The sequence below is a fragment of the Camellia sinensis genome, chromosome 14 (assembly GCF_055761805.1).
Source record: "Camellia sinensis isolate YWXY chromosome 14, ASM5576180v1, whole genome shotgun sequence".
Taxonomy (NCBI): Eukaryota; Viridiplantae; Streptophyta; class Magnoliopsida; order Ericales; family Theaceae; genus Camellia; species Camellia sinensis.
In genome coordinates, this window is record NC_138974.1 from 57,869,014 (window position 1) to 57,882,022 (window position 13,009).

Here is a 13,009-nt window from a genome sequence, read left to right on the forward strand (position 1 = left end):
AAATTATATTAATTTTTTTTTTTACAAATTTATATATATTTATTTAGATCATTCAAATTAATAAATTAATTATATAAAAATTAAAAAATAATATTTAAAATTTTTACTTTTTAATTATCAAATTTAAGTCACAATTAATCAGGCTAAACAGCCTACTACCCTCGTCGTGGCCGTCGGCGACCCATACGTCGTCGTATAGGGCCATCTCCTCCTGCCCCTAAAAGGCTGAAAACCCATGTGCTCATCTGAATTAATTTGTCTTTTCCCTTTCTTTCGCTTCCTTTGCGTCGCGTCACTTCTCTTCTCTTCTGCAGACGCTATACACAGAGAGAGACAGAGGGAAGAGGGTGTTTTGGTTGAGCAAGGATCCCTCCTTACATCATTTCTTGCTTGGAGGGCCATTGAGCCTACTTTTAAACTTAATTTTGATGATATAAAATGTTCATATTTTAAGATTTATTTAGTATATTATATTTATAAAAAATTAAATTGATTAGATATAAAAAAACATATGTTTAGGAAAATCAAATTAAAAATTACTTTTTAAAAAAATTTAATAAATAATTTTCTGAACACATATTTTTTTTTGATATCGAATCAATTTAATTTTTTAAAGATATAATATATTAAATAAATTTTAAAATATATACAATTCAAATTATAACCCTGTAAAGATGTAAAGAGGAAGTGTAAGAAGGGAATCTTGACTCCCTTTGGTTATGCTGCAAAAAGGCTTGGATGAAACAACAGACAATTCTCTTTCGAATCGGCCCTCTCAGGCTCAGCTCAGCTAGCTTTTGTCTCAATCCCCCGAATTTTACGTTCCTTTTTCCTTCTTAATACATATAAGGGCAGGTCGTTATAGATCGATACATACATACATACATTCTCTCTCTCTCTCTCTCTCTCTCTCTCTGTCTATATATATATATATATATATATCTTCGTGCGCCTCTTCAAACCTTTTCCCCATCGAACCCTTTTCACACCAGGTCCCTTTTCCGTCGACCCATTTGCGGTTTCTCTCTCTCTAAACCCTTCTAAACCCTTCTCTCTAGAATTCACGTACGATGGTAACCCCCTTTGTGACCTCTGAAACCCTCGTTGAAGGCCTCTTCTTCTGGGTTTAGTCAGTTTTGGATATTTTTGGTGATATGGGCGATCTTCAAGTTTTTTCTCAGCAGCCAAACGGTGTCCTGACGGAAGATCGTTCTTTTTCGGTGTCCTTCTCGCCGCCATTGCCTGCTTCTAACCCTGATCCATCGTCAATTGGGGAGGAAAGTTGGGCGATAGCTGAACAAACCACCCAACAAGTCATATGTTGTATTCACCCCACTTTGGACTCTGAGGAGAAGAGGAAAGATGTAATTGAATATGTTCAGAGACTCATCAGATGTTCTCTTGGATTTGAGGTGAATTCAATGCCTCACTTTTTGTTTTGTCTGGTTAATTTGTTACTTGGGTCATCCTCTGTTGGTTCTGTTTTGTGGGTAAATAGTTTTTTTTGATAATTTATTTTTTTATTTTTTTATTTTTTTACAATCTTCAACATAATAGTTAGAGGAACCCTCTGAAATTATTGTTCAAATGCATGTGAGAGCAATTCAATTTCTGAGGGATGGTTATTTTCCAGTGAAGAGGCTTCACTCTGCTTTTCTGTGTGTCCTGTGAACAGTTCTTTTGTTCTTTGCCTTAGTTTTTTTAAGCTGTGTTGGTATGTTGTTGTTGTTATGGATATATTTGATGACTCATTTCCATGCAGTATTAGTAGAATTTTATAGGGGTTGGCAATTTTGGGGAAATTTTATTGTTTGTCTTACAGCTTCCAAGTGAAATCAGGAATTCATTCTGAATGATCACATAGGAAGCATGTTAGTTCTTATGTTTAGATGATTTGAAGGCAGTTAAGCTAGCATTGGCATGGCTATCTAACACTTGTTGCATCTGGCATTGTTGAGTCACCCACATATAATCTAATAATTTAATACAACCTGAGGGATTAAGTGATTGTGGACATCTTTTGATCGTGTAGTGTAGCCTATTTGGTCCTGAATATATGCGAAACATTGCATTGAAAAGTTAGTTAAGAAAGGTTTTGTTCAACCTATGGGGAAGTGTTTCTACCATTTGCTACTGCCCTATGATCTAATTCTGGTACACCTCTATTGCAGTCATTATATTTGGCACGCAATTTTTCATTAGTTCTTAGTTCTTCCTTTTCTTACTCATTTTTGTAGGAAGAAGGAAGAAGAAAAAAAAGCCGTAGAAATTCACTATCACAAACCCTAACAACCACTTAATGAGAGGGGCTGTTAGTTATGTGACTACAAGTTTTTGGGGGTGAGTGTGCATTTTCTAGAATATCAGGTAGTTAAATGTATCTGTTAGAAATATCAACGGAGGTCATTGTAATTTACCCTAAATAATGTTATGTGGAATATTATCTTTGACATACATTAGTTTTTCTAATCATTCTTGAGACGGAGAATTTTATTTTATTTTATTTTATTATTTTATGCATGTAAGAGACACGGGATTTTTTTTATCATTTTACTTTCTTAGTTAACTTGGTTCCCTTCAAATTTACTGCCAGGGGAATTTCTGTTTGTCAAAACCCTTGGTGGGGGCAATTGTAATTCACTATTTTTTATTAAAAAAATATGTAATGGGGAGTAATCTGTTTTTTTGTATGAACCTAAATTGTTGTGTTGGAAATTGTTATATCAAATCAGCCCATATGTTATATCAGCCTAACCCCCATCAGATCATGATTTGTGATTGGCAAACCACCTTGTTTTTTGATAGGTACTGTATTGTAGGAGAGAAGAGTAACCAAGGGTGTGCAGTCCATTTACAAAATATGGACAATCAACATGGAAGAGTGCAAATGATGTGTAAATGATGATGTAAAAGGATCTTTGAATTGTTTCTTCACTTTGAACCTATTTGAGGGAGCTAATATCTATAATTAAAATATAAAAAAATAAAAATAAAAAAAAGAAAAGAAAAAGGCAGCTTTGAGTGGTTTCTTTAATGTGTTGACAAAAGATACTAGTCACGTTAAAGTTATTTTAGATCCTTCTCATTTCGATTAGGATTTATACCCCTACTCCCTCTTTCCACCACTTATTTGTTTATTTTTTATTTTTAATAATTTAGCTACTAGGCTTAAGAAATGCATGTGAATCAATTTGTGCAATTACTTGAGTTTTTTATTTCCTGACTTTTTGCCCTGCTTCAGCTAAGTTTTCAAAATCTTGGAGTCCTTGTATTTAGTTACTCTCTTTTTTTCTCTCTTGGGCGTTTGTCAGACTTTTTCGTCTCTGTTCTTCCACCACCTTTTACTCTCCTAAATCTCCTTTCAATTGTTTCATTAAGGCTCCACTTGCTTCAATTTGGGCAGTTTCTTGAGCATTCTACATCTGTTTTCCTCTCATCTCCTATGCTCTATTTCCTAGACTTAAGACATCTGTTTTCCTCTCATTCTACATCTGTTTTCTTGAGCATTCAATTTGCTGAAACGTGTCAGTGGTTGTGTTCTAAATGTAGAGTTTCTTCTTTATGAACAGCAGTCTGAGTTTGTCAGTTATTAATGTTCCTATGCTTAGAAGATTGTGGCACATACACTCATTTTCTCTTAAAGTGGAAAACCATGAAGATCTCCACTTTATGAGCTGAGATATGTTGTTACTTGCTAATGCCAAAGGATCCTTCCACACTTCAAATTAAAATTGCGATTCATATCTCCAATTGTATGAATTTTTGATACAGTTGGGTTGTATATTATCTTTATAGGAGCAAGCCATGTGGGGAGGACTGGTACACCATTTTATTGAAGTTACTTTAAGTTGAGCATTACTGATTCTTTATGCAAATTTTGTAGGTCTTCCCCTATGGCTCTGTGCCACTGAAGACCTACCTTCCTGATGGAGATATTGATTTGACTGCCCTTAGCAGTCCTACTGTTGAGGAGACTTTGGCCCGTGATGTACTTGCTGTTCTGCAAGGAGAAGAGCAGAATGGGAATGCTGAGTATGAAGTGAAGGATACACAATTCATTGATGCTGAGGTTTTTGTTTTTTTTCACGCTGATGCTTTATTGTAAAGTTTGTCTGAGCTTAATATGTTTTCCTTGTACATAAAGGGTTAAGTTACATTATGTCTGCCAATTCTCAATACAACATCTTCAACTTTTTCCCCGAATTGTTTTTATATTTCTTGTTGTCTTATCCTGGGTGTATTGGTATATCTTACTTGTATCATCTTCAAGATGACATATCTCCCCTTTTCATGACACAAGTAGGATGTAATCACGTTGATACTCAAGTCTTTCACTTTGAGTAAACTTTCTGTAAGAGGGTCATACCGACTTTGTTCTCATTTAGGTTTCCAGTCAGCATCTTCCCCCTCGTTCTAGATTTTAGGAATTATCCTTCTTGGGTTAAACATATGATTTGTTGGTTTTCAGTAGGTTCTTCCCAATGTTGTGCATGCTCGTTACTTGGTCTTTGCGTGTGATATGTTGGCAAACAAACCTCCATACATGCCCTAAACTTCTGGCAGACTTCTCCTATAACACAGCTGTGTTGATTCTCTTCTATTCTGTTGAGCTTTGTTTTGATTTCCAATCTTTTTCTTGAAAATTAGTTATAGACAGAAATAAAGACTTTAAAAACAGCTTCAAAAAAAAAGAGAGAGCTTGTAATGGCAGAATTCCAAATAGTGGAATATATGGCTAGTAGAAATATCCTTTTTAGCTCCAATTCTCTGGTAGAATTGACTTTTTCCTCAACATGTGCTTGTGGATCGACATGTTTATCAATTTTTGTCTTTTACTTTTTTTTTTGGAAAGTTGCTACTTGCACGGATGACATCACACCTTTCTCTAGTCATATACTTTATCCAACATGACAATTGGTCTTTGTTTTTTATATTTATTTTGAGTTGTTTCAAGCTTTGAAGTTCTGTATTTATAAATATTTGTGTCATTGATGGCAGGTTAAACTTGTGAAATGCCTAGTGCAGAATATTGTAATAGATATCTCCTTCAATCAGTTAGGAGGACTTTGTACACTATGTTTCCTTGAGCAGGTACGATTTAAGACTTCCTGTTAGGGTTTGAAATATATGCTGTCTTGCTTCTTGCTTTATTTGCATACTTCAACTCCAGTTATGTCCCACCAGAAATAGTCTTATTTATTTTATGTAGCATAAGAAATAAATTAGTTTTGTTTTCATTGTATTTAAACAAAGGGTCTTGTTAACATGTGCCCTTTGGGCATATGTTAAGAAAATTTTAAAATATTATACACTTCATTACACGCACTTTCATGCAGGATGTACAATATTTGTAAGCTTCTAAGGGCCCATGGTAACAAAATGCTTAACCAATTGATATTTCTGTGTTGGTATATGTATACTGGACATCCTCCCCCCTACTTCCTGCCCGTCCTTCTTCCGTTGTAGTTGTTTCTCCATAATTGCTGTAGTGTAAGTCTTTGGTTCTTTATTTGCAGCATTACATCTCTTTGCATTTTCCCATTGTGCATAACAAGCATAACTGCTCACAGTTTGTGTTTGTTTACTTCCTCATGCCTTCTATATTAAGTCTTTACATCCCCTTCTTGTTTCTACAGTAAAATCTTGATACAATCATGTTGTAGTTAATGTTCATTATTGAATTAGATAAATGCTTCAGAGTCTAGCTACAAATTTGATTTAGATATTTTTTTTAAGTCTTGGCATCCTGAAAAAAAGTTAACAGCTGACCATTTTCTCTCTCTCTCTCTCTCTCTATATATATATATATATATATTTATAAATTTTATTAATGGATTTTGACACCTCTCTCTCTCTGTCTCTCATGCAGGTTGATCGCCTTGTTGGCAAAGATCATCTCTTCAAACGTAGCATTATTCTGATAAAGGCTTGGTGCTATTATGAAAGTCGTATTCTTGGTGCCCCTCATGGTTTAATTTCTACGTATGCTTTGGAAACATTGGTCTTATATATTTTCCATCTCTTTCACGCATCATTAGATGGGCCTTTGGCGGTAATTACTCTTGTCTGTGCAAACTGACATTGTATTGGTAGACACAATGCATGACTGAGTTCCACTTACTATATTTCTTTTTATGTTTTTAGGTTCTCTACAGATTTTTGGACTATTTTAGCAAATTTGATTGGGAAAACTACTGTATTAGCTTGAAAGGACCAGTTAGCAAAGCTTCACTGCCTGATATAGTTGGTAAGCAAGACCCCTTTCTGCCTGGGAAGTAGGTAATTCTCTTTTTTTTTTTTTGGCATATGATTCTAGTTCTTTGTTTCTGGGGATGCAGTTGAGATGCCAGCAAATGTGGGGGATGATTTGATGCTTAGTGAAGAATTTCTTAGAAACTGTATGGACATGTTCTCAGTTCCATCAAGGGGGCTTGAAACAAATTTGCGAGCATTTCCACAAAAGCATCTAAATATAATTGATCCGCTGAAAGAAAATAACAACCTTGGGCGCAGTGTCCACAGAGGTAGGGAGAATTTGCTTGCTTATACTTTATTGAAATTGGGCCTCTGGCAGTCTATTTAAATTATGATCCAGCTATACAGAGATTTATAGCCTGAGATTACTGTTGTAGCCAGTTGTTGTGGAGGTTGTTATCACTGATAATGAATGTCGTTCTCTGAAAGGTTTTAAGTACATGGATAGGGTGATAATTTTTTTTATTCTAATTTTTATCTAGTCAATGCTTTTAGTTTTGGAGGTTCTTAATCTTACGCTTTTAGCAATTTTGGAACTTAATCTAGTCAAGGCAAATGACTGTTGAAGACTCAGAGACTCTTTTTGTGCAATAATTTGACATGGGTCTTACTTCCTGCTCTTCAAAAGGGATAAAATAAGCAAATGAATTGTTTTTCTTGATTTGTGAAGTACTTTCAGAAAAGAATAATCTGTAGGTGCCTTTATCTTTTGGGATGTGTATAACTTCCTTACATCATGATAATATGGCACATGTTGGTTCATGTAGGTAATTTCTATCGAATACGTAGTGCTTTCAAATATGGGGCCCGCAAGCTTGGTCGAATTCTTCTATTACCAATAGAGAGAACTGCAGATGAGATCAAGTGGTTCTTTTCAAACACACTGGAGAGGCATGGACGTAAATCTGGCAATTTGTCCTTGTCATCTCATTCCAGAACATTCTCTGAGGAAAAGATTCAACTGAACTCGTTGAATCTTGATTTGGATAGTAATATACCAGAGGTGGAAGATAATGAACTAGACAGATACTCCATGAAAGATGATTCTTTACAGGCGGCTTGTCCAACAGATGGGATTGGTGTTTTAGGATCTCACTTAGCTGGAGACTCAAGTTTGAGAATCGCCAGTGACTTGTCTGATTGTTCACCATCAAATTGCGACTTAAACAATTCTCTTTCTGGTTTATATTACTATGCACCTCATAATAAGATGTTGTATGAAGAAAAGGTGGCAAACATTGCTGATGAGAGGATGGGTTTTGATTCATGGATTGAACACAGGGAGAACCATTTGGGGGCTGGTTATGGAGTCTGTTCATGCACTAATAATCATGAGGGTGTGAGCTGTTGTGGTTCTGGAATCTTGAGTCCATATGCGCTTCTATCAGAAGGTTTGGCCCTTGATCTTAGGGAAAGAGATTTGGCTGATATTGCTGGAAGCACCGAAACATTGAATCCCTTGTCAGACCTTAGCGGGGACTATGACAGTCACATAAGGAGTTTGCTATATGGTCAGTGTTGCCATGGGTATGCTTTATCCGCACCTGTACTGCCCAATCCCAATCCGCCCACATTCCATTCTCAGGTGCAAAATAAAAAGCCATGGGAAACTGTTCGTCGATCCATGCCACTTAAGCGGAGCGTGAATTCTCAAACGAACACAACTGGTGCGGTCTTGGGATTTTCGCAAAACCCCATGAACAATCCCCCACTATCCAATTCTTTGGGTTCAGAAGAAAAACATCAAGCACGAGGAACTGGCACATACTTTCCCAATTCGGTATTGCCTTCAAATTTCTTTGGCATATATTGTGTGTTGAAATAATATTGAGATGAATACAGTTTTAATTTACAGCTGCATATTATCAGTGATCATTACGCATGAATTTTGCAGAGTGGTTGTTCATGCAGAGGGAGGTCCTCACAAGGAAGGGGAAGGAACCAGGCATCGGGGAATCAACGCCAGTCATGGAGACACACTCGTAACAATGGCTCAGCTCCAACACTGCTGGAGAAGAAAAAGTCATTTGAGGGAGGCAGCCATGAGCTTCCACATTCTCGGTCCCAGCAATCTACTCATTCTGAGCTGGACGATGACTCTAATTCTTCTGGTTTCTCCATCTTATCTCAGAAACTTGAATTTGGATCGTTTGGAGAAATGCCGGAAGAAAGCGGTCCGACAGCTTCAGACACTTGTCGAGGCTGGGGCTCCACTCCAAGCCCAGTGACAATGAAAGTGCAGAGCGCAAAAACAGTATTGGATAATAATCAAGAAAGGTAGAGGAAATTTGTTGCATTGGAATCTGTTTACGGAAGTAGAGAACGAATTACGATGTTGAAGTTTCTCTTTCTTACGTACTGGTTTGTCTAAAGCTCGGTATATATGGTTTTGGATTTTCAGGGTTGCAAAGCAGTCATACCACCTCAAGGATGAAGATTTCCCTCCTTTGGCCATCTGAATATGCCTTTGCAAGGATTTTCGATACATATATAAGAAAGAGCAGGCAAATAGCTGTAGATTCTAACAAACTTACCAGTCCAAATATTTAGAGAGGGAATATGCTCTTTTTGCTTTTTTCTTTTTTTCTTCTCTTTTTTTTTTTAAAAAAATTTTGGTGGTTGTTGATGTGATGTACAAAAATTGGCTCTGTACATTCTTCTAGTGTTGAAAAATTACTAGTTTATACAAAATTTGAAAAGATTAGTTATGTTGAATATTGGGTTATATACTATAGGTAGTGTTCTGGTGTGAAAGGCGTGCATGTAGAATTGTGGATATTGTGTTTGGATGTATACCTACATTGAGTCACAGTTTGAATAACTAATTTTCGTTGTATTGTATTTGGGCCTTGGGTACGAGGGAATATTTTTTTTTTTTAAAAAAAGAGTAAGTTATCAAGAAGTCTTTTTAGAAAAACATATAGCCTATTCATAATCTTTTGTTTTACTCAAAAGTTTTATAACGTTTTTCTTCTTCTTCTTCTCTGTCTCTTTTGCTTTTTGTGATTTTTGGCGATCGTTGACGGACAACTACATCTTATTTCTTCTCTTTCTCTTTCTAATATATAGTCATTAACGACCGATGACTACCATCTATTGAGATTCACTGACAACCACTGACCGCCAACTCTTTACTTTACTCTCACCGACGGCGAAAAAAATGTTTTTGACAAAGAAGATGAATAGATCTATTTAGATCTGATATAGATTTACATCAGATCCGACCAGATCTAAACAAAAAATAATTGCCGGAGTACAATCCTCTTTTTATCTCTGTCTCTCTCCTTCGATCTCTTAATTTTTTTACATTTTCTCTGCTATACACTTCTCTTTTCTGTTTGGAGAAAATTTTCAAATTCTGAACAAGTTATTTTCGAGTTTTAGTTATAGGCGGTGAAAACTGTAAAATTTTGCAGTTTCAATAGTTTTAGGTGCTAGAATGAATCATGATTTAAAACTGCAAAATTTTATAATTTCATAATATTCTTTAAAACTTTAAAATTTTACAATTTCATTACATGCTTTTCAGTTTGATTAATAAAGATAAATACTTAATAAATTTTTGCTTTGAAGCTGTAACATTTCACAGTTTCAAAGCTTGTTTTTCAGTTTGATCAATATTGAAAATTATTTGTTTAAACCCTACAAAAATTGAAAAATAACATATGTTTTTTTCCATTGCTGTTTTTTGTCGTTACATTTTTTTTTCCTTTTAGTTTATCAATATTTATCACATTTTGTTATGTTTTTTCGCTCTAATTTCTCCATTTAAGGGTTGTTTGGGATGTCCTAAATAAATGTACTTTTTGAATTTTCAGTCTAAAAAGTAGAATAAAAAAATGGTTGTTTGGGATAACTTTTTGACTTTTTATGAAAAAAATGTATATTAACTGTGTGAGTGATTTTCTGACCACACTGCCCACCTAGTAATCAGCTGGAGAGCACCGGCAGAATAGATGGCTTTAGCAAACCTGTAACAGATAGAAAAGGCTCCGGTGGTGGCTCTTCCACCCGGGGACACTCCGACGATCAAGTCAGTATATCTCTCAAAGATAATCAAGTGCTAAACTCACTACTCAAAGCATAAAACTGCGTACCTTAAACTCACGGGGGTGCCTCTCTTTTATAGTTTACTCAATCCTAGTCCCACTAGAAGCTTGACTTCTATGGACTCCCATTCAGTGCTTACGTTGGATTTCTCAAGAGATAAAGATAAACTCCCTAAGAGCTTTATCCTTATCTTAGCTAAGTCTCATCTTTACTCTAGGACTCTTGTCCCTTATCTTTTATCCATTTATCTCGGATTCCAATATCTTCGGAGACAATCTCGGCCTTGCCGAGATCACCTCGGTGTCATAACCTGGACACGTGGCACCTCGGCTGATACGTCGGCGTCACTTTGCCACGTGTTGGTGTATTTAGAAAATACATCCCCACAACTACCCTCTAGGTTCTATTACCTCGGTATTCTGAGGAGATGGGACCTATATCTGTATTTTCTTCCAGTAAATCGGCTTAAAGTTTGATACCCGAGATCATCCATTTCTGGCCGACATGCTTTCCCTAAAAAATCAAGATTTTTAAGGAACCTTTTATGCGCATGAGCTGTCATGCACTTCAATTCAACCGTTTTAGACACGCGTTTCTTTCTTACTGGCTCGTGCCTGTGACGTACCCATAAGTCATCTCTTCTTCACATGCGCCGTCTATTGATTGCTTTTGCCGCCGTTTTCATTTTTTTGACAAAATCTTTCCCCCTTTCTTTCGTCTCTTCACTTTTGCATCTGAGTTCTCTTGCTTTTTTCTTTCTCTAAAACTCTTTCTTTCAAATCTGCCATTGCTCAAGCTTCCAAAGCTCTGCATCCTTCTCCGTTCACCCCTTCCGGCGAGATTTCCACCGGTCTTCTGCTCTTGCAACCGTCGTAGGACGTCGACAAATTCCTTTCCGACCTCCATTTTTCTAGTAAGCATCTGTTTCTTTCTATTCCAGTTCTTGATCTTTCCTGGAATTTCTTGTTTACTACTGCTTTTCTTAAGTAATCAATTTGTAGATCATACATCTGAATGCGTTGATTTTATTTTTTGCTTATGCCCTGAATACATGTACTGTTCTTAGTGTTTCTTGCACGTCTTGCTACTGTTTCCTGGCCTTCAACCCTTTGTATTCTTCATGTTCTTGATAGTCCATCTCTGTTCTTGACTCTGAAACTTCGTATTTGTTTTCTGTTTTTTTGTATCTTTTCCAGATCTGTACCTTTGATCTTCATCTTCATAGCTTTAGGTTTGGGATTTGTTTGTAGAACCCATAACTTAGGAAAAAACTAAAACCTGCACCTATTTTCACTGTTTGCCGAGGTCTCACCAATAAGAAACATCTTTCTGAATTTCAACCCTTCTAATAGGAGCCGATGTTATGGGTATGTGGAGATATAGGGTAGATACCCCGACCAAACTTGAGTACTTTAGGCAAGAGTTCTCCATCCCTGCCGATGTCCACTTGAGACTGGCTGGGGATGACGACTCCATCATGCCTACAGAAAACGCCATGCCCCTTCCCATTGTAGCTTTTACTGAGTGCGGACTCCGGCTCCCACTCAATATCCTTCTTCGCGAGATTCTTCATTATTATAAGTTGAACCCCATGCAACTGGCAATCAACTCTTATCGAGTGATTTTTGGTATTATCGCCTTAGCTAAACAGGAAAACGTTAGGATCACCTTAGCCGACATACAGTATTTTTACACCATGTGTGCCCTTAACTTGAAAGAAAAAGACTTAATTTATTATCTTAAGCTGAGGTCTACAGAATTCAAAATCGTAACCGACTTCCCAGACTCCAACAAAGGGGCTAGAGATGATTATGTTATTGCTTCGGGAAATTGGGAGTTTGGCGCAGACGAGGACGCCCATCTCTACCCTCTTTCCCGATCAGTTAAAGAGGGTAAGGGTAAGAGCCCAGTATCAATACTTAGTTGTTTTTGTTCAAGTCTTCAATATTTTATCTGTTTCTAATGTCTGTTTCTTCTTGCAGACGTTCGCAAGCCAGCGAAAAACTTCCGCCAATCTTATGTTCCCAGTAAGGACCTGAAAAAACTCCTGGACTTGCCAGTTCACAAAAGAAAAGCACCTCTTCTTCTCAACTTTATTCCTACATACAAATTGATTTTGCCCGACGTCCCCAAAAGAAAGAAGAAAAGCCTTTCTCCTCCTACTGCCACAACTCAAACCGCCTCTACATCACGAACAGATCAAGAGTCAACATCTGACCCAACCAATCAACCATCTACTTCGGCCCCATACTTGGTCCCAATACAAGAACGAAAACGTCGGCGAAGACTTGTCAAAACTGCTGAGATGGGTCGCCCAAAGCCCGTTGCTCAAGACCTTCTTGTCGATCTCCCTGTTGACGTTGATGCTCAGCCGATGCAAACCATGCCCCCACCAAAGTCGAAACGAACCAAGAACGCCCAGCCAAAGGCTAAAGCCACTGAAGTTGAGGCTGAGGATACCCTGACAATTTCACAATTGGCAGGGAGTGAGAAGACGGCTTCCGTTCCCAAAAAAAGGTCTGCTGAGACACAGCCATCGGAGTCCACACAATCAAAGAAGCCGAGGTCATCGTCTGCGACGACCTCAGGGTCCAGAATACCAAAAGTCCCCTGGACGCCTGAAATTATTTTAGAAGATAAGCCTGTTCTTGCCAGCGATAGTGCTGATGACATTAATGTCGGCGTAGCACTCAGTACCGGCCTA

General features: G+C 37.2%; 1 protein-coding gene across 2 annotated transcripts; it reads left to right on the top strand.

The window, feature by feature from the left end:
• The first annotated feature begins 372 nt into the window (after positions 1–372).
• On the top strand, positions 373–8,970 carry LOC114301587 (uncharacterized). Of its 2 annotated transcripts, XM_028246535.2 has the most exons (9): positions 373–1,412; positions 3,884–4,069; positions 4,999–5,091; positions 5,870–6,052; positions 6,145–6,247; positions 6,339–6,524; positions 7,023–8,035; positions 8,150–8,532; positions 8,657–8,970. In XM_028246535.2, exons 1-9 carry the CDS (start codon positions 1,155–1,157, stop codon positions 8,712–8,714), a joined length of 2,463 nt encoding a protein of 820 aa, XP_028102336.2. In that variant the 5' UTR covers positions 373–1,154; the 3' UTR covers positions 8,715–8,970. The 2 variants fall into 2 exon arrangements, with proteins under 2 accessions (XP_028102336.2, XP_028102337.2); XM_028246536.2 differs by lacking the exon at positions 3,884–4,069 and having other exon boundaries at positions 677–1,412.
• Positions 8,971–13,009: the final 4,039 nt, after the last annotated feature.

What these genes read in the sequence shown, in the direction of transcription:
- LOC114301587 (XM_028246535.2), top strand. Translation starts at nt 1,155, where the DNA reads ATGGGCGATCTTCAAGTTTTTTCTCAGCAGCCAAACGGTGTCCTGACG. An exon ending in CACTATGTTTCCTTGAGCAG is followed by an intron (nt 5,092 to 5,869) that starts GTACGATTTAAG and finishes TCTCTCATGCAG; the next exon opens with GTTGATCGCCTTGTTGGCAA. An exon ending in TTGGATAATAATCAAGAAAG is followed by an intron (nt 8,533 to 8,656) that starts GTAGAGGAAATT and finishes TTGGATTTTCAG; the next exon opens with GGTTGCAAAGCAGTCATACC.